The sequence below is a fragment of the Carassius gibelio genome, chromosome A5 (genome assembly GCF_023724105.1).
Source record: "Carassius gibelio isolate Cgi1373 ecotype wild population from Czech Republic chromosome A5, carGib1.2-hapl.c, whole genome shotgun sequence".
Classification (NCBI taxonomy): Eukaryota; Metazoa; Chordata; class Actinopteri; order Cypriniformes; family Cyprinidae; genus Carassius; species Carassius gibelio.
In genome coordinates this window covers 12616017-12637650 of record NC_068375.1, presented here as the reverse complement: position 1 = coordinate 12637650, position 21634 = coordinate 12616017, and the positions used below count along the sequence as shown (strand labels likewise).

The following is a 21634-nucleotide window of genomic DNA, read 5'->3' as shown; positions in this document are numbered from 1 at the left end:
AAACTCTAGATGGCGCAGTCCGATAGGTCTTACTCAATCTGACCTAATGACATCATTGTCACATCACAGCTGAGTGGTTCTCTCCTGCATCGGTAGCCAATGAGCTTGCTGCTCAACATTCAAATATATGGCATGGGCTTGTTGCAGCTTGCTTCAGATACCCTCCATCTTCCTCAGCACCACCTGTACAGATCTGCTACAAGGTGATTCATGTATGATATACGGAGGTTATTTCATGTATGTTATATTTGCAGCAGCAATATTTCTCACATGCTTACAGCAGCATGTTCTGGATTTATTGGCAGTAACAGGTCTTGGTACTTGCTCTTCGTAGCAGATCTATTCTGCCAAGACCAAATACATTAACATTGTCATTTACATTACCATGCCAATTCCTCATAGTTGTCCTGACATAACTATAATAACCCTGCTGCTAACTCCCATTTTTTTGCTCTTACTGAATTTGTGAAGTACATTTACTACAAATGTTTTAATATACATACATTTCAGAACACACTTTTCTCATCTTTTCCACTTTAGTACATTTAGTTCATATTTAAGCCAACTGAACAACTAAAATTTTTCATGATTAATACAAGTATTGTTATATTCTTGACAATATTATGTTATCAACTTTCTTACACCATTTTACTATGATACAATGATGGTATGGCAATAACATGGTACTGAATTATTTGCATATTCATACAATGATGATACAGGGTAAAGCAATAACCCGCAATTGTTAATTTTCTACCGGATTTAACCCAGGAAGATTAGTTTGTACTAATTAGTTGGTCTAATGTATTCTGGCATAGTCATGTTAAATGGTATTTATGACTTGAAAGAAACCAGTTAATTTAGTTTCAACTTAATTAAATGTTCACTTTTATCATACTACGTTTATCTTATTGTAGCTTTGCATATTAGAAAATAGCCCTAAATTTACTAAATCTAAACAGTCACATGTGACATGATGACATTTCTTTAACATTCATATCAGTTAGATTCTTGCAAATACAGAATAAAAAAAAAATCCTGTTTTCCTGAAAATGTAAAGATTTTCCACTAAAGAGCCCTAAAATCATATTTAGTATTCACAAACAGGACCTGTTGTTAAAAAAGTAATAGTTTGGTGTGGTTGCCATGATTAATGAATCCAAAAAATGTGCACAGGTGCTAAATGCTCAGAAAACTATTTAATGACAGAACGTGTGTTTTACATTTTGAATGTTATATTTGCAATTGTTGGACTCAGCACCTGGCGTGCACTTACGTGCCATGACAAGTCTAAAACTAGGGTCACCAAATTCGGTCCTAGAGGGCCACTGTCTTGCAGAGTTAAGCTCAACTTGCCTGGATGTTTCTATTACGCCTAGTAATGCCTTGATTAACTGGTTCAGGTGTGTTTGATTAGGGTTGGAGCTAAACTCTGCAGGAGTAATATATGTAATTGTTATCATTTATTTATGTAAGGGATTCAAGCCATTCTTTTCAGGTTCAGAAAAGACCCAGGATATTTACTTTTTTGGACTTAATCTACAGGATTTACCAGCAGTTTGAGCATCCCAACCAGTCCAACACTGTTTGACCAAACAATGGAAAACAGGTTAATTTTCAGGTAATCTGTGTGACAACAGCCATTATTTTTGCAATTCCATTTGTTTAAATTACACAATTCAGCCTAATTATATAGCAATATAACAATTTACAGTCACAAATAATCATAGACACTCCAGAAATATCACAGTATCAAATGCAGCTTTAGAGATAATGTAAACACGTGCCAAACAAAGAAACTAAAAAAATATTTGTATTATTATTTTTTATGAGATGATGCAATTTGTAATAATTTCATTTTCTTTCCTCATTGTAAAGTACTAAACAACAAGGAAAAGTAACACAGTACTATTGAAATTTGTAAACATTACTTTGTATCTTAAACCCACAATAAATGTACCATTTTTATCAATTTCCATAATGATCAATATGTAAACATGACCCTATTTCAAACAGCAACAAAAAAATCCCTTTAGTTCAAATAGTTTGATATGTCAGTTTTAAATAAAATGGAATAATAACCATTGTATTTGCTAAAATGCAACCTCTCTTGACCTCTCTTTATTTATAAAAAAAAACTGCAGAACAAATCATTCTAAATAAACAGACTTGCTCTTCTGATCTATAAAGTCCATAAAAATTTTAATCTGAGATTATTCATCCATTTGATCTATTGTATATTCTATCATCTCAGCGTGACCTGCAGGCGCAGGGGTAACAGCCTCCGAAGCTGATTCTGTAGTCCCAATGCATGGCTGTGCGAGAGGGCCCAATCGGGTGACTGATATGTCAGCCTATAGCAGAGGCTTGCATGACCCATGTGTGGGTGTCTGAAGCGATCCACTAATGCCACATCCTTAACGGCACCGCAAGAAACCTCTCGCACAAGTGCGTGGAAGTCTAGTTCATCATAGCTTTCTGGTTCCATCCAGAAACTGATATCATGCAAGTAGCTTGGTGGGTAAAGGGAGAACGGACTAAAAGATCCAAGTGGATTGAGCTCGAAATGCTTAAGAAAGCGAGGATCGAAGCTCCAAAGTAAGCGCCAGTCAGAAATGCCGAAAATCAGGGTGGCTAAATGATCCAAGTTTATTGAGACCGTGATTAACTGTAAATCTTCATCGAGGGATGAGGAAAAAGAAGGTAGATATGCGATCCGCCCAAACTTGGAAAGCTTCTTTGAATTCATCCACACTTGCTGCTCCAGGCCTGTTTGCGTCTCTTCGAAGGAGATGCCATAAGAAGCAAGTAGTGCCTCCAAACAATCTTGGAAGCACTGGACAGGATGGGATTCTGCAGGGAACATTCCCACCAACAGAAGCTGGTGGAAAGCAGGAGAACGGCTCGGGGAGATGGGCACTCTCTGAAAGACCAGGCCACTGACTGCGTGAAGAGTGCCAGGACTGAAGTCCTCATTCTGGGTGATCTCTTGAACATGCAGCAACAGAGATGGCCGTAGTGCATAGCTGCCAGTAAAGCTTTGTTGGTCATCCATAGACTCGCAGTCATTTTGCTCATTTTCACTTTGGTCAAATATAAAGGTGTCAGTCGGTTTGATCCAGTAGACGTCTGAGTGGGTCAGAGAGGAGTCGCATGCCTCTGGCGTTCCTGGCAGGCAGCTTACCAGTTCTGAGAAGTTTTCATTCATAGCGCACACAGGCCAGATTGACTTTAGCTCTCTAAGTAACTGCTCCTGGACAGTTTTTACTCTATGATGTGACTGCTGACCAAGGAAATCCCTAACACAGAGAGAAAAAAATGTTTGCATCAAATATACTGTGTAATGTATCAAAAATCCACTTAAGGAAATACATGATGCATACACATATAGAGACAAAAGTATTGTATGTGTAAAGCCCATCTATTCTGTATAATATTACAATACTGATTACAGACACAACTTCACAATGCTAGCTAGATAAATAAATGCCTTTATCATGTAGCTATGTCTTGTTTTTGAACGTTTCTTATTTTATTGGAACAGTTGATGCAAAACTGGATATTTTGCAATCAATAATTCACCCTCATGCCATTCCAAATCCGTATGTCTTCTGTGAAAAAGTACCCAGGCTGCTAACATTTAATGTTTTGAATAATAACCATTTCAAGGCAATTAAAATCCTAAACAACTTTGTCTAAATAAAATAAAACCATGAAACATAAAATCGATTTAACAATCAGTTTAAAGTGAACCGTATCGCAGCGTTATAACATACATAAAATGGGTATGAAAAATGAGATATTGATTCTAATAGATAGAAATGAGATAAATATAGCTAGAAAGATAACATTTTCAAAAAAAGAAGAGCAACTAAATATTTTGTACAACCAAGACCGCTAAATAAGAAAATCTCTAATATTGGTCAATTACAACATTGTGCATTTCACACATTCCTAGCAAAAAGCAACACAAAAATAGTACGTATGACATTTTTCTACTATATTTCAAGTCTTTTGGGGCAATAACATAGCTATATGTGAGAAACAGACCAATATGGTAGGCATTATTCACTAGTAATCTTCCCCTCTACTGTAGATCTCCAATCATATATGGCACACTTAACATTTTGTAACAACACATGTGAGAACCATGACATCATATTTTTATAGTCAATGCAACTTTTGTAGCCCAAGATGTTTGCCAAGTTATTAAACATAGCACACAAGTTGTATTTAAACACTATGTTACTTAAAATATATATATTTTGTTTCCACAGCTTCAAAACAACATAATGGTTATTTAAAATGTTACAGTTTTTCTTTTGGGATAAAGCGTTGCTTATAAAGAGACTTGAGGTTGGTTATTTTCCAGTCAGCAACAAGTTAGCACTTACCTGTTCATATAATTACTCAACTCTGCCGGAAGCTCAAAGCAAACGGTCTCCTTCCCAATGGTTTTCTCCATTTTCCGTTTTTCTGGTGTGGTGTGCGGGAGACTCCGAGTGAAGACGTGGGTCAGAGCCCCCTCTACATGGAAACCTTTGTCTTGACTCCTTTGCAAAATAATTTTTATTTGATGAATGCTATTACATAACTGTAACAGGACCATTAAATGTTATTCAAGTCCAATTAGACACCATGTTAAATCCCACTGAAGTGGACTGTGTCCACTTGTCCAAAGCCGTTTACCTGTAACCAGTACATCTGTATCCTTGATATGCTTCACAGTCAAAGGGACGGATTTCACTGAGAATTAGCCCTGCTTCTGCTGCCATGGCAACCACTTGCCAACTATTGTGCCATTCTCTCATTGGACTGTCACATGGAGTGCCACCTTGGCCATTGCACAAGGTGACGTGCACTTCCCCATTGTCCTTCAGGACTGCAACGGCACTAGAAAAACACACAAAACATCCATCCATCACACATCACACATGTACAAAGCACCAAAAGACCTCGAAACTCTCGATCCCCTCAGTATTAACATTACATAACACTGGAAGTCACGCTTATGTAACCCCATAATAAAGACCTTGTTGCCACAAGAGTGTCACACTTACCTGTGGAAAAATTTCTCCAGCAGAATGCGGTTCTTCTTTACACCACTTTTCCGCCCACAGTGAGGAAAATTGAAGATAATGCAGTCAAAAAGATGATGCCGAATGGTTTCGTGCTCCTTTAGGCATGTGCAATCCACCTCAAAGAGAACGACTGATCCTGCAATGGGAGTTTGTATTGACATCAAGACCCTCCACGGAATTATCATACAGAATTCAATGAAGCTTTTAACCCTCCCTGGAGGTCTCATTACAACCAAATATGTAAATGCATGGACTTGGGTACAGGCATGCAAATTCAGGGATATGACACTTGATGTGTGGGAAGAATAGGTCTCCTTGAAAATGCTTACACTGGCAGAGACTAAACTATGGGTAGGCTGAAATCGATCAAGTAGAGGAGAACAAAGACACTAGAAAGCACTGCAAGAGTAAAAACATGCATGCATGACAACATTATTAGAATTAAGAATTACATAACGACTGACCTCTGTCACGGAGTCGCTGTATGTTCACTACAGCTCCCTCCTGTCGATAGATTTGATTCTCGCTTTGATAGCAAGTGGCGGTCACGCCGACGTCCTCGCTCTCGCTCAAAGCTGCCGAGAAGGAGAAGTTGCCTTCTCCCACAAGTAGCACCTCGCGTGTCTTGGACATTTCCAGAAAATATCAAGGAAAACACAACCCAGCAAGCTGTCACATTAGTAGGAGAGCAGAACTTTTCCATACATTTTTGAGCAAGGGTTACAGCGTCCCTTCGACTATCGAGCTGGAACTGAGCGTAGAAAGCCTCGCATGGCAGGACACAATGCGGCATTGACTTTAGACTGCATGCGCTCTGACGTCTGTCGAGATACGGCTTGAAAGCTAATTAAAATACCACAGCTTGGGAGCTAACGCGACACTTGAAGAGCAGATGTGGTTTTTAGAGCAGGTTTTTGGTCTGTTTACGTGACAAAGTGTAATTGAGAGAGATGGAGATGTAGTTTCATAAGCGAGCGTGCTGCAGCAGTGAAGTTTCGTTTTAACCCTGGTTACTGGTTTTTCACAGTGAAAAACAACCCGTTACCATGCGCGCGATTGCAATTTGTCCTAAGACCGTAATAAAAACAGTCCGGTAAAAAAAGACGGGAGAAAAAAAATGCAAATAAATATTACGACTATATATTTTCTATCAGCAGCACTGTGTACAATTTCATAACAGATGTAATATGTTAGAGCCAAAATATTCATGCACTGTCCACGTTCCAGTTTCCTTCCATCTGCTAGCACGTAGTTGCCAGATCTTACTAGGAACATAAGCCTCTCGCCTTATCTGAAATAAGTATTTAAATTAAAATCGAATTAACCGTCAAATTAAAATTTTCTTACGGAATAAATGAACATGAAACATAGAGTTAAACTGAAATAATTACATCGGCTTGTAGAGGATCGCCAAGAGGAAGTCACACTGAAATATTCTCTAGTTTTCACGGATTTATAACTACTGGTCATCTAAAACATGAATCAGTGAATACAGTAAATACTTATTTTAATTGAAATTAATCATATGTGTAGAGGAGGAAGTTGGGAAACTGATATTAGTGACTGACTGAACAACCTCTCTTTTAAAAATAATAACAACCACGAAGTCGTTTATAATTTGCGGACATGGCAACATTACCGTCCGCCACGTTTATGCGTAAGAGCGCTTCTGGCCAATGAAGTGTATTCTATTCATTGACTTGTGAAATTATTTTACCTTTAAAAAAGTGTGAGAGCTTTGAATAATTAAACAAATGCATGCTTAACTACATTCTCTGACATCCCTTGATTACTGAATTTAAGAAACAGTATTTTAATGTATAATGTAAATATTTTTTTACACCATCAGCACAACAGGAAGACGTGTTTAAGAAGAAATTGAAAGTGAAAGGATGGCTTTCAAAGTATAAGCAAAAAAAGAAAGTTTAGACGCGGAGTTTCATGTAATTTCTTGCTCATTTGCGAGGAGTATTTTAAGGTACGTTTGTTAACTTCTGAACAATGTAACGTTTTACTTTAGAAAATTCTAGGTTTATCTTAGTCGATATATCGATAAAAATGTAAATTACATATTTTAGCCGAGCTATATAGGCAGAAATTATGGCGTTTCCAGTTCAAACTTGAATGAATCTAAACAACAAAAGAAACCTAAATGACTGACAGCACAGTGAAAGATTTGTGATTAGTGAAAGATTCATGTTTCATTTTCAAAATGTTGTGATGTTTGGTATGAATGATCTGTGAAATTATGATTAATGAAATGATTGAAATAGTTTCCTCACAAAAAAAAAAAAAAAATTCTTTAGAACAGTCAAATTTCATTTTAGAGCAGTAGTTTTCATTTAAACCAAAGTTTGTTATTTTTAAAAAGCTAAAATATAGTTTTGATTTCTGTTAACATATTAGTCATTAACATTAAATTTTTCATACTTTCACTTGTGATATTTCATAGTTTTGTTCACTGGGCTAGTATTCTAAAATATGAATAAAGTTTGAGCAGATCCAAACATTTCCTGGAAGTGTATTATTATTTTTTTTATTATTACTACTACTACTGCATTTAATCCACAGGAAATACCAGGGGAAAGGATGGCATCGATCCGATTCTATGGCTGGAAGGCATTCTATGATGAAGATCGTCATCTTCGGGCCAACCAGGCCCCCAAATCAGGCAGACTCTATACCATGTATCACGGCACCTCTGTGCAAATATCTCGTCAGATCATAACAAATGGCTTCCAACAATCAGCAGATGGAATGCTGGGACCTGGAGTTTATGTGAGCCGTGACCAGAAGAAAGCAGAGCGCTATCCTCTGAAATCCCTACCTACTGACAGAGTTGTGCTTAAATTAAGCGTTGACTGTGGAAAAGTCAAAAGAATTGATAAGGACAACCATCCTCTACAGAAGGCGTGGCATGCTCACGGATATGACACTGCCTGGGTTCCTCCTAACTGTGGCATGAATGCTGTGCCTAGTGGTCTAGAGGAGGACTGCGTCTACGACCCAAAGCGTATCGAGGTCACAGATATTGCTCTTGCACCCGACACGACCATCTTAAATGAACTCAAACAGCTCATCGCTCAAAACAATAAAGGGCCATCAAACGCCTCAGGTACTTGCACAGTGTGCAAGCTGAAACTAGGGCTTGCTCATACTGTACAGCCATGCTGGGGGTGTGGAAAGACGATCTGTGCTCTCCTGACCAAACACAAGTGCATTCGTAAGAGTTCATAAAATTCTCAGGAAATCAGGACAGATGCATGATTCAGGACGCTCTTTAGGCATTTGGACCGGTTTGTTGACGTGTCAATACATGATGTTTGAGGTTAGGGTTTGTATATAAGATAGCTTTCTTTCCTCATAGTTCTCTGTCACACAATTATCTTTGACAATTATGCTTTGACATATTCTTTCTCCTGCTGATATCTGCTACCATATTTGATTTTATATTTAAAATCTAAACTTATATAATTGCATGACTGTTTTCAAAGATATTTTTACGATCAATCATGTTTGTTTTAAGCATTCAGTAATGCAGACAATAAAAAGAGCCTACCTCTCAATTCAGTACTCTGTCTATATAAACACCTGATAAACTCCTGATCTTATTTCATGAGCAGAAGTAATGAGGATTATATTTGCAAAAAATAAAAATCTAGGACCTGTAGGAATGTTTTCTATGGCTAGTTGCTTTTTATAGGCATATTTTATAATGGCATAATGTTAGCCTACTTTCTTACTGTCAGTGACTATTAATTACTATGATTTACTTCTGTTCACACCAAGAACAAAACAGATTTGATTTCATAATATATTCAAGCATTCATCTTGGGAGATGGAGTGACCAGATTCTTGAAATAATTAGATTATTATAATAAGATTATTATTGGCCTCAATGCTTTTAAATGCCTTTACGAACATCTGTAATATTTTTTTTAAACAAAAACTTAAGTACAGATACATGATAAAAATAATATAACATTATTTAATTACAGAGTTATTATAGTTATTTATTAAAAAAAATCTAATTAATTTACAAATACAAATTATTTCATTATACATTTTCCTATATCCATATTTTAAGAAAAGCTGTTAAAGAAACTTTTCCAGCTGAGAAAATAAATAATTTTTTTAAATACTTTCGAACAATTTTAAATTCTTATGTTTACCCATTTCAATAAAATGGTCCCACATTTATGAACCAAGCTTTACTGATAAAAAACATACATATCCCATTGAAACAGGCTGCTACTGTTTCAGCTGTTTTGCTGGTCTTTATGTTCAATTATGCCTTTCGCAATGAGGTCTGGAATCTCAACTGCAAGCCATGGTCCAAGCTTAGAAAAGAACAGAGATTAGTTATTCATTTGAAATGGAGTAACTTCAAAACAACAAAATATTTTTTGGAAATGTATGACATAATACATTTCACTTTAGACATGTAACATAACTCACTCCCAAAGCCATAAGATGAGCCAGACCAAACTTTGGGACATTCCTTGCCCACAGTGGCTTGAAGTGATCTGTCAGGCAGATTTTACCACCTTTGAAACAAAAGATGTTTTTTTGTTGTTTTTTTGGTACGATTGAGGTACATTTGTTTTTATTTTAACTAAAAATTAAATTGTGATGAAAAATTCTAAATTATTCACATAAGGCTCAAACCTGTACTTCTTGGCTGACTTCCCATCTTACTCAGGAATGGCCACTTTTCAAGTGCTGTGGCAGGATATGTGACTGGAATCTGGACATTAGGATGGAGGCAAATACTGTGGACTTTAACAAAACATGAAATGTAAAGTACATGTAAGCAAATTCAAATTCCATGTCAAATTCATATTTGAGAAGCTTGTGAATGTACCAGAATTTTCCAAACCACCTACACAGACATGGACGCATTTATAAAACTCTAAAGACATTAATGGATAATATAATAATAAACAGAAGAATAAGCAATAAAATACTGACCATGTGGCCTCTTTGTTGGACTCTAGACGGAACCAGTCATTGTCATCTGCTTTATTTTCAACATACTGCAAGACAACACAATAACTGTAAGAAGCGCTCATATTTGGTTTGTACGCTAACTGCTAATGACAAGCAATACTTTGGAGAAAACAAAAAGCATAATACTTAATAGGTTTTCAAATTAAATTGTATGACGGCTTTATAAATCGTTTAATGAATGACTAAATTAGATTTTGCTTCGGCTCACTCAAAAGAACCGAGTCCCGAAAAGGAGTCAGACCTCTAATCACTAGTTGACTCCCCGTAACGTCACAAGCTGCCAAGTCAAGTTTGATACTAAAAATGCCTAACTTAGATTATTTCAGAAATATACCATATGTTGATAATACAAGTTTGTAAATACGTTTCATTCTTCATTCAAATGTCGTGTTTTCATTGCCGAGTGAACAGCGTTTTTTTTGGACGGAAACGTTTCATCGTTGCTCTTCGTTAAATGACTGCACCGATCAGCTGGTCTGTTGGGTAGCTGAGTTGTTATTACATTCCTAACTAAGCATCCTTTCCCCTTACTCTCTTCCAGCTGTCACTGCATGTAAAAGCTTGTATTTTAGTATGATTTCAGGATGTTTTGGCTTACTGTAAATTGCAAAGCCCACATTTATTCAGCGTAAGTAGACAGATTTTAAAGCATAGCATGATATTCCCAAATGCATGATTATTAACCATCGATCAGATGCAATTATTAATTGAAGATAACGTACTCAAATGCATTAATAAATGTGCAGATCATTCATTAATATTACTAATATTACAATATTGTAATGTCTTAATTATGCATGGATGCGTGAAGCAATGTTAATGATTATCATTATTATACAAGCATGTCAAATTGCTGTTGTCTCTCACAGTTCAAAGGATCAGGTTGAAAGTGTGTGGTCCTCTCATTTGGCTTTTGGGTTCCCATGTGCAGTGTGCTGGCTTTGTCAACCCGCCCAGGGTGCCAAAACTCCCCTTTTCCACAGGATAGACTCTTATCACGGTGGGACAGGAGAGATGCCCAACCCAGGGAGCTTTGATGGTCTGCACCATAACTGTAAAGGTCTCTCTTGATTTTGAATGCATTTTCATAAATTCCATTAAAATAGGCATCTTTTAAAAAATTGTTTAGATGTCATTTTAATTGCTTGTGTGTCTAGAGGTATTTCCACAGCAGATTAAGGTGTAACACTGGTGATAAATAAGGCCCTCAGCAGTTTCTTCAAGGTTTGTTCATACATAAACTTCCAGTTTAGGACAGGTTCAATGATTTTAAGTCAAGTTTAGTATTTAGCATGGCATATTTTCCCAAAGGACTAATGGATGCGGTTTAATTCTCACCTCAGTCACAAATTTCAGCTCATTGCTGTTGCTCCATCCAGTTATCGCTTTTTAATGCCGAACACCTACAGTCAGACACTGACTGCAAAGAAACGCCAAGAATGGACACTTACTTGAAGTATATTTTAACTGGTTATTTAATATGATAATATGGGTTTAACATGCTGAATTTCTCTCTTTCACGGTGCAATAATCTTCTGTGTATAAAGGCTCACCTATGCTTATTGGAGAAATGGACTCCTCTGGCAGCTTAAACATACAAAAATAAGAGCTAAAGAAGTATTTCAGGTAAGCAGCAGTGTTATGCAGTATTATTGCTGCTTATTCTTTAATAGACTCAACAGGCACAGTTTGTCACATGTCAGATTGAGACAGAATATAGAGGTAGTGACTTCACAGAAGCAGTCACTATGACCAACCCTGACATTCTGAGTCCCTCATTAAAACAGAAGACATACTGATTTACTGATGTCACAGGAATGTGCATTAGTTACAACAAAGCACTGGCTTCCAGTTAGAACAGGTTTTTCTGTGGTTGCCTTTGCATTTCATTTTAATTAAACTGTTCTGTTTGCCTATTGTGGAAAATGATTAGAGACTGCAAGTTTTTATTTTCAAAGCTTCTTGAGTGGAACTAAATTCATTTCAAACTCCACAAGTCACCTTGCTGCTGATGTGAAAGGTTTCACAAACTAGGGGAACTACAGTTTTTTTTGTGTGTGTTCATAAAATGATAATAATTAATTAAAATGTAATATCCTAAAAGTAAAAAACTGCAACAACATAGGAATTCAGGAAAAGAAATATCTTTCAACCACATAGCAACATGCTGGCATCCACACAAGCACCCTAGAGACAGCTTAACAAAAAACCTAAACACTACGAACTACATAACACACAAAAAACTCCTGAACACCTTAACAGCTACATAGCAACACCCTGACAACCCCTCAGAACGCCTTAAAGGGGGGCTGAAATGCTCATTTTCACTCAATCTCCTGTTAATCTTGAGTACCTATAGTTCAAGTTCAAGTTCAAGTTCAAGTCTGCTTTATTGTCAATTTCCACATGTACAGTACATACATACAGAGAATCGAAATTGCGTTACTCTCAGACCCCGGTGCATACAGATAACATTAACATTAAAGCCTAAAAAAATAACTAGATCAAATATAAAATGTAGATACAATTATACAATAAGGGAATTATAAAAAAAGACATATAATAAAAATAAAAGTTAAAAATAAAGTTAAATAAAGCAGCGCAAGTTAAATGACAGATATAGTGCAAATCAATGAAGTGAACAACAGTGCAGTTAAAAGATTTTTTAGTGCAAAAAAATCACTTATTAAAAATATCTTAAGTCTGATTAAAGTGACAAGTGACAAGTGACCAAGAGCAGTTATTTAACTGACTGATGAGGTAGTTCCATGCCGAATGAGGTAGTGAGCGGTGAGTGAGCAGACCAATGCTGCACAAGTGACTCGTGCATGTCATCATATAATTAGTTGGGTTCATAGTTCAGTGGTGCCTGGGGAAGAAGAGGGGAGGGGGAGCAGGTTCGGGAGGGAGTTCAGCTTCCTGACAGCCTGGTGGATGAAGCTGTCCTTCAGTCTGCTGGTCCTGGCCTGGAGACTCCGCAGTCTCCTCCCTGATGGCAGCAGGCTGAAGAAGCTGTGTGATGGGTGGGTGGGATCACCTGTGATGCAGAGGGCTTTGCGGGTGAGACGTGTTCCATAAATGTCCTGGAGGGAGGGTAGAGAGACACCAATGATCTTCTCAGCTGCTCTCACTATGCGTTGTAGAGTCTTTCGGCAGGACGCGTTGCAGGCGCCATACCACACAGTGATGCAGCTCGTCAGGATGCTCTCGATGGTGCCTCTGTAGAATGTGTACATGATGGGGGGTGGGGCTCTGGCTCTCCTCAGTTTGCGGAGGAAGTAGAGACGCTGTTGTGATTTCTTGGCCAGTGCTGCGGTGTTTTCAGTCCAGGAGAGGTCCTCTGTGATGTGCACACCCAGGAACTTGGTGCTGCTCACTCTCTCCACAGTCGCACCGTTGATGGTCAGAGGAACATGCTGAGTGTGTGCTCTCCTGAAGTCTACAACAATCTCCTTCGTCTTCTCCACATTCAGAGAGAGATTGTTGTCACTGCACCACCCAGCCAGGCGGCTCACCTCACTCCTGTAGTTTGTCTCATCTTTGTTGCTAATGAGACCCACCACCGTCGTGTCATCTGCAAACTTAATGAAGAGGTTGGAGCTGTGTGACGGTGTGCAGTCATGGGTCAGCAGAGTGAAGAGGAGGGGGCTCAGCACACATCCTTGGGGGGCCCCAGTGTTCAGTGTGATGGTGCTGGATGTGTTGCTGCCGACCCGTACTGCCTGAGGTCTTCCAGTCAGAAAGTCCAACAGCCAGTTGCACAGCGAAGTGTTGAGCCCCAGCTGACTCAGCTTGTAGATGAGCTGCTGAGGGATGATTGTGTTGAATGCTGAACTGAAGTCTATGAACAGCATTCTGACATAAGAGTCCTTTTTTTCCAGATGGGTGAGTGCTGAGTGGACGGCAGTGGAGATGGCATCATCAGTCGACCGGTTGGACCGATATGCAAACTGGAAGGGGTCCAGGGAGGGGGGAGGGCAGACTTGATGTGGTGCATGACTAGCCGTTCAAAGCACTTCATGAAGATGGGGGTAAGTGCAACAGGACGGTAGTCATTGAAGCAGGATGGAGATGGCTTCTTCGGGACTGGGATGATAGTGGTAGTTTTAAAGCATGTGGGAACAACAGCCTGTCTCAGTGAGATGTTAAAAATGTCTGTGAAGACATCAGTGAGTTCTGCTGCACAGTCTTTCAGTACACGCCCAGGGATGTTGTCAGGACCCCGGAGCTTTGCGGGCATTGATCCTGCTGAGAAAAAAAAAAAAAAAAAAAATGTGAAGTGACATTAAGCCAAGTATGGTGACCCATACTCAGAATTTGTGCTCTGCATTTAACCCATCCGAAATGCACACACACAGAGCAGTGAACACACACACACAGTGAGCACACACCCGGAGCAGTGGGCAGCCATTTATGCTGCCGCGCCCGGGGAGCAGTTGGGGGTTCGATGCCTTGCTCAAGGGCACCTAAGTCGTGGTATTGAAGGTGGAGAGAGAGCTGATCATGCACTCCCCCCACCCACAATTCCGTCCGGCCCGAGACTAGAACTCACAACCCTTCGATTGGGAGTCCAACCCTCTAACCATTAGGCCACGACTTCCCCTTAATGAAGGATCTCTTCACGCTGTCTGGGGTCAGAGTCATCACCTGGTCGCCGGGAGGAGGTGGAGTCTTCTGTGCAGTGGTGCTGTTTTGTTGCTCAAAGCGAGCGAAGAAGGTGTTCAGCTCGTTCAGCAGAGAGATGTTGTTGTCACAGGTCCGTGGTGGGGGCTTGTAGTCCGTAATGGTCTGTATCCCCTGCCACAGGCTCCTAGTGTCTCTGCTGTCACTGAATTGATGAGCTATCCTCCTGGAGTGCTGTCTCTTAGCCTCTCTGATGCCGCGGGACAGGTTGGCCCTAGCTGTTCTCAGGCCCACCTCATCTCCAGCTCTGAAGGCAGCATTCCGTGTCTTCAGGAGTCTGTAGACCTCCCCCGTCATCCATGGCTTCTGGTTGGCCCGGACAGTGATAGTTTTTGTGATCGTTACATCATCAATACACTTATTGATGTAGGCAGTAACAGTCTCTGAGTACTCCTGGAGGTCAGTGGTGTTATTGCATGTGGCAGCCTGTTTAAACATGTCCCAGTCAGTTGTGTTGAAGCAGTCCTGAAGAATCTCTGATGATCCTTCTGGCCACACTTTAATCTGTTTGTGAACTGGTTTGGCGACTTTAATGAGTGGTCTGTATGCAGGCATTAGCATAACAGTTATGTGATCTGAGGCTCCGAGGTGGGGGAGGGGGAGGGCTTTGTAAGCTCCTCTCTGTGTGGTGTAAACAAAGTCCAAAATGTTATTACCTCGTGTTGGAAAGTTGATGTGCTGGTGTATTTTTGGAAACACACTCTTAAGGTCAGCATGGTTGAAATCCCCAGCTATGATGAGAAAAGCATCCGGGTGTGCTGTCTGCTGCTCACTGATGTGTTGGTACAGTTCATTAAGTGCGTCGTTCCTGTTGCTGGTGATGTTGAATGGGGGAATGTACACTGAAATGAGCAGTATAGCAGTATATTCCCTCGGCAGATAGAACGGCCGGCACTTAATAATCATAAACTCCACCAGGGTTGAGCAGTGTTTGCGGATCACAACAGTATCGCGGCACCACGCGTCATTGATGTAAACACAAAGCCCGCCGCCGCGGGTTTTTCCTCCCGCGACGAGAGCTCTATCCGCTCGATAGCACGTCAGCTGGTCGAGCTGAATAGCGCCATCTGGAACGCTGTTGCTGAGCCATGTTTCCGTGAACACAAAAACACAACAGTCTCTTACAGTCCTCTGAGTTGAGCGTAGTAAACGAATGTAGTCCAGTTTATTGTCCAACGAGCGTACGTTAGCTAGTACGATGGTGGGGACAGATGGCTTGTGTGGGTTAGCCGTTAGCCTAGCCCGGATACCTCCGCGCTTCCCCCTCTTCTGCTTCCTCTCACGCCGCTTGTGGCGCCTCCGCTGCAGTAGTGGGGGTCGATGATGGTGAAGGCCTCCGTAGCAGATCAAGATCCCGCAGCTGTTCCGCTTGCGCGGAGTTTAACTGTAAAAATGCGGTTCTGCCGACATCGGGCAGAAACTCGCGACTGTATTTGCGCTTACAGACAGGTAGACGCGACGACAACGTGCAAAAACACTGCGACTCACAAGACAAAAAACACAAAAACACCGTTCTGTCGGGACAGAGAGAAGCCGCTGCGTGTGGATGCGCCGCCATCTTGGATAGAGTAGTACTGCATCCTTCATATCTCCAAAAATTCTTTAGTTTTATTATATTTATAAGATAAAAATAGTCTGTGCCGATTTTTTTTCGGAAAAACACGAGCGGCTGGAGGCGTGACCTTTTTTCGTTGGGACTGCATCATCCTTAAGAAATAAACGATACACAAATCCGGCGTCAAACTGGGCCTTGTTTGTAAAACAAGCATCTTAGAAATGCAGGGAACAAACACAAACACTTGCACAACTCCATTGATGCTCTGTAAAAATAAACTCCATCCACTGGTCCCTTAATGCTGTTTTTTTTTTGGAAATCTGTGCAGGGTTGTCTTGCCCTGGCAACCAAAAACACACTTCTTTTGTGACATTTCGCGACTCTCTCACTCTGATCAGTGAATGTCTGTTGTGCTCTCAGTGCTGTGCTATACGGGAGCGCGCGCTCTTCCGGCAGACGTGCCCTTAGGACCCATATAAGGAAATTCCGCTCCATCTAACGTCACACAGAGCCATACTCGAAAAAAACTTTCCGAAACTTGTGACAAACCGGAAGGAGTATTTTGGGAACAAAAATACTCCTTCAAATGTACAACTTAATTTTTGAAACTTTGTCCATGTTTAGCATGGGAATCCAACTCTTTAACAGTGTAAAAAACTCAGTATGCATGAAATAGCATTTCACCCCCCCTTTAAGAAACCCATAACAAATATCTTTGCATCCATACAGCAGCACAATACAACCATTGAGAACACCCTAGAAACAGCACAACACACTAAAACACTCAAAACATTTTAAAGCTGAAGCAGGTAAATTTTGTAAAAATGTATTTGTGAAACCTGTCATTATGTCCTGACAGTAGAATATGAGATAGATAATCCGTGAAAAAATCAAGCTCCTCTGGCTCCTCCCAGTGGTCCTATTGCCATTTGCAGAAATTCATCCGCTCCCGGTAGGAAAACAACCAATCAGAGCTGCGGTCCGTAACTTTTTTTTGTGTTCAAGATTTACAAAATGTATATAATAAGCGAGTACACCATGAATCCATTTTCCAAACAGTGTTTTTAGCCCGTCCTGAATCATTATGGTACATATATGTACCATAAAAAGGTTTTCATTTAATGAAAAAGTAGCCTTATTAAATGAACTATTATTTATAAGCTCTCTTTTTTTCCTTCTTGGGCCTGAAATGGAGGAATTTTTGTCAATATTGATAATTAAACAATATTTTGCTAAATGTGCTTTTGTGCTAAAACCTTGCCTAGTTTAGGCCCATCATGGATAAATAATGATGACAATAAAACGATCAATACTATTTAGGGCAGATAGGCTAGATAGTATGCACATTGGAAGGCAGGAAAATTGTCCATCTGAATGGGCAGATAAATCACTGGCTCACTCGATTCTTAAATTCGTTCAAAACCTTATTCATTCAAGGAACGAGACACCGTGTTTTTTAAAAAAAAAGATAATTTAACGAACATGTTTTTACATTGTTGTATATAATATATAGGTCATTTGTGATCGCAGGTAGGTAAGCAAGATGATACTCACCTTTGTACGGACGACGGTGTTTTCACAACTCGGCGATTTGTAGGCTTCCAAGTCATGGACCCAGCCATTTGTGAACTGAACGTGGGCTTCCATAGATTTAAAATTACGAAATTGAGCCTCGGTATAAGCACTCACACCACATACTAAATATACAAAAATATCTGGAAAAGTCAGAGGAGGTAAATCGTCGGGGTCTCGAGTACATTCTCTTGAAGGCACCTCATATGGATCCAGATTTCCGATCATTGCCATCTTTTCCAGGTACCGTTTTCTTGCGTCCGGTAGAAGTTTGTCTCTATATAGTACATTTCGTTCATTTAATCCACTTTTCAACATTGTTTTGATAAATTTTTGTGTGGCCTCACAAAATGGTGGCGCCCTCCTTTTTACGTCCCAGAATGCACTGCGCTGTGACGTCGGTTGCCAAGCTCTATAAGTGTTTATATTCAGACTATTTTAGATTGCTTCGGGGGTACCGCAGGGGAGTAACCCAGTACCGTTGTAATTCTTCATTGACATAAACAGAGAGAAGTCGCGCTACAATGTTCTTCCGCAAGACGCAAGCAGTTCTGTTTATTAACCGCTAGAGCGTCAAAAGTTACCGACTGCAGCTTTAACTGTTGCATATCAACACCCTGGCAACCCCTCATAACACACTGCATAGCAATAAAAAAAACAAACACCAAGAAACATCTGTGCAACACCCTGGCAACAATTGTAAACGCAGTGGCAACTGCACAGCAGCAAACTAAAAACACCCAGAACACCTTAGCAAACTGCACAGCCACCACTCACATTTCCAAAAACTCTACAATTGTAGTTAAAAGAGCTGTATGTATTTTGACTGTACTAAAGCATAAAAATACTATAAGATTTTTGCAGATATTTAGGAAAAAATTTCAGATATTTAGGAAAAGTTTGCATACTCATTTTTCAGAAAAACAACACTAAGGCCAGTTATTCTACTTTGTAATGTCCATTCCATGTCAGAAAGTATGTTATTGTTTAGGTTCATGTGATTCTGCACACTGTCAGTTTACCCAGTAGTATTTCAACACCCTGGGTTGCCAGGTGGAAAACACAGCTTATTGCAGCCATGGAACCCAGCAAACGAACTGGGTTAGAGATTGCAAATTCAGCCCAACTTCAAAAGCCTCAGCGTCTAAAAAGCTCTATGACCAGAGACATATTAAAATGCAGATAAATTAACTTACACTGTAAAACATGCCATTGTCAGTTGTTCTCATTCCTGTTGCTTGTCCTTAATCTGGCAACCTGCGTGAGCATCAAGTCTGAAGAGGAGGGGTGGGATATTTTGAATTTGGACTGCATTTGGACTGCATCTTTAATGTTTTTGTAATTAACACCCTACGGCATTAGTTCTGGCTCGTTCCGGGACTGAACCCGGCAATGTTACTAGGTCCCTGACCCAGGATCAATCCCGGGACGTATTTTCATTAACATAGAAGGCAACCCGGCAATGTTCCGGCAATGTTCCGGGTCCAACATGCAGTGTGAAATGGGCTTATAATTCATCTCCACAGATTCAGATGCAAGTGGAGTTTGAAGTGAGCACTAGGACCCAGGCAACTACTTTTTCCTTTGGCCAACCTTTTCCAAATATTTAACTCATAATTTCTGTCAATCATTTAAATGCTTTATAAGAATGTTTGACAGTAATTGTATCATTGTTGGGCTTCTGGAAAAGCGGCTTTACCCCCTTACTATTTTCAAAAAAAAAGTGTAGTGGCACAAAAAGACAAGGATATACATAACTGAAGTTCAGTCAGTTGACAGAGAGTATACTGAAGACAAAGGTCTCCATACATCCAGAGGTTGTAAGGGGATCAAGCCTCAAACTAATTTATAATACAGAAACATTTGTACTTAAAGGCATATGTATAATCAGTTGGCAGCATTTCTACAGTTTCTGATAGGTTAACAGTATATATAATTCTGGCATCTTCCACACATATGGATAAAGACATTATCTTTCAAACACTATGCTCTACATTCATAAGAAACTATCATAAATGTTGCATGTACGTTATAAATCCTACAAAGGCACCTCTGGATCTTCATCTGGATTCTATCAGTTTTACTGTGTGTATTTTCTAGATTAACTTTTGTCTAATTATAAAGAAGAAACTGATGTAGAGGTTGGTATAGGTGCATGCAAAGTTGCTGTATCCTTACATATTGTGAGGATATAGTATTCCCAAAAGATGTTTCTGAAGTCCAACAAAATGCAATTTAGGAAGAAAATGTTCTCCCTTCCCCCCTTGCGTGCAGCGGCGCACATCAGATACACAGACACACACCTGCAGGCAGCAGCTGCCCCTCCCAGCAGTGTTTTTCTTGGCTTGTGCTGAGGTGAGTGGAGCTGGTGATGAACAAAAGATTAAAATACCAGTGCCTCGAATAGTGCTCGAATTTACTGCTGATTAGCCAAAGGCAAATATAACTTAGTTAACCTGTGTTTTGCTAGCATGCATGCCTCGTGAGCTAAATAAAATAAATAAATAAATAATTTGACAGAAAATATTAAAAGGGAGTTTATTGATTTAAACCCGATTGTATTGCTTCCGCTAAAGAAAATAGTACGCTCCGTCTCTACGGTTAGAATCCTGTGAGTCCATAGCAACGCTCTGTTTTTCGCATTCTACATTGGAGATCAACCAAGCCATGTAATAAAATAAGTTAATAAAATAAGAACGTCCCCAGTTAGTTAATGACTTACATCAAAAGTCTTTCCCCCTGAAATTTAGAAATCTAAATTGGTGAATCTAGAAGAAATCTACAGATGCAAACAGATGGAGGATAGGCTACACTCTAAAAAATGTAGTAAATCTGAGTAACTGCATCTGTACATTAATAAATAAAACTGAGTAGAAATAAGTTAACATTAAACATTAAAAATAACAATATTTATAAATTAACTTTTTATTTATGAACTTTTTTTTATTTCCTCCAAACCTTTATAAAATAGTATTCCATACAACCACAAATACATACATGACATTGGCTTTTATTTAATTTTATTAAATTTTTACTCAATTATTTTGGTAAGTTTAATTCAAACAATCAAGTAAGAATTTCAGAGATTTTATTAAATTAATTAAGTTAAATATTTACTAAGCCACAGAATATTTTTTGAGTGTAGTAGGTTTAAAACAAACTCCCATCTAAATGTGGATTTTGAAGGTTTTATTTGATGATGGTGATGATACAGTCCTCCCTCAAATGTGAAACTAAGTCCTTGTCAGTCACCATCAGTTATTGTGTATGTGTACATGCATAGCAATAATAATATTAATGTATTTGATTAAAACATTAAGGCAATTCAGTATTCTGATGCTTAGTTGTGTGAAGCTAAAAAGTTATTTTGCTTGTGAAACAAAAAGTATTTAAACAATTAATTTTAATCATGCTTGCAGTGCAGGGCCAGGCAGGCAGCATAATGCAAAGTCAACAAAATAGCAGCAACAACCCTCTTCAGTTTAGAGTGAATATTTGTGTTGATTTAAAAGTGTTATGTGTTCTGATAAAACCAAAATAACTAAAATGATGTAGTGCCTTGTGCAAAAAAATAAACAAATTATTAGTAAAACACACCCCTCTGCTTGATGCAGTTATTTTGGTTATTCTAAATATATACTTGAAACTAGTAGCATAGAAAATGTTTTCAAAACATGCAAATTGTGGGATGGTTTCCTTTGCTGCTCTATAAACCTAGTGAATACTAAGGAGA

The 21634-nt window shown here is 39.1% G+C and overlaps 2 protein-coding genes and 1 pseudogene across 4 annotated transcripts; 2 read left to right on the top strand and 1 right to left on the bottom strand.

Moving 5' to 3' along the window:
- Nucleotides 1-93: 93 nt before the first annotated feature.
- Nucleotides 94-8647, top strand: LOC127994850 (uncharacterized). 3 transcript variants are annotated; one of them, XM_052591838.1, is made up of 2 exons: nucleotides 94-203; nucleotides 7653-8647. In XM_052591838.1, the coding sequence occupies exon 2, from the start codon at nucleotides 7671-7673 to the stop codon at nucleotides 8316-8318; it is 648 nt and encodes a 215-aa protein (XP_052447798.1). In that variant the 5' UTR covers nucleotides 94-203; nucleotides 7653-7670; the 3' UTR covers nucleotides 8319-8647. The 3 variants fall into 3 exon arrangements, with proteins under 3 accessions (XP_052447798.1, XP_052447797.1, XP_052447796.1); XM_052591837.1 differs by lacking the exon at nucleotides 94-203 and adding an exon at nucleotides 1371-1621; XM_052591836.1 differs by lacking the exon at nucleotides 94-203 and adding an exon at nucleotides 6786-7059.
- Nucleotides 2186-6332, bottom strand: LOC127994585 (ferredoxin-fold anticodon-binding domain-containing protein 1-like). Its single transcript, XM_052591814.1, has 5 exons — nucleotides 5546-6332; nucleotides 5061-5217; nucleotides 4690-4893; nucleotides 4395-4553; nucleotides 2186-3299 (listed from the first exon to the last, which is right to left on the bottom strand). The coding sequence occupies exons 1-5, from the start codon at nucleotides 5712-5714 to the stop codon at nucleotides 2246-2248; spliced, it is 1743 nt and encodes a 580-aa protein (XP_052447774.1). The 5' UTR covers nucleotides 5715-6332; the 3' UTR covers nucleotides 2186-2245.
- Nucleotides 8648-11014: 2367 nt separating the features above from the next.
- LOC128014952 (mitochondrial import receptor subunit TOM40B-like) lies at nucleotides 11015-11890 on the top strand (annotated as a pseudogene).
- Nucleotides 11891-21634: the final 9744 nt, after the last annotated feature.

Coding starts and splice junctions, on each gene's coding strand:
- LOC127994585 (XM_052591814.1), bottom strand. CDS start 5,714: ATGTCCAAGACACGCGAGGTGCTACTTGTGGGAGAAGGCAACTTCTCC. Junction 4,894..5,060: donor CTGGAGAAATTTTTCCACAG/GTAAGTGTGACA, acceptor GTGTTTTTCTAG/TGCCGTTGCAGTCCTGAAGG. Junction 3,300..4,394: donor TTGAGTAATTATATGAACAG/GTAAGTGCTAAC, acceptor TCTCTGTGTTAG/GGATTTCCTTGGTCAGCAGT.
- LOC127994850 (XM_052591838.1), top strand. CDS start 7,671: ATGGCATCGATCCGATTCTATGGCTGGAAGGCATTCTATGATGAAGAT.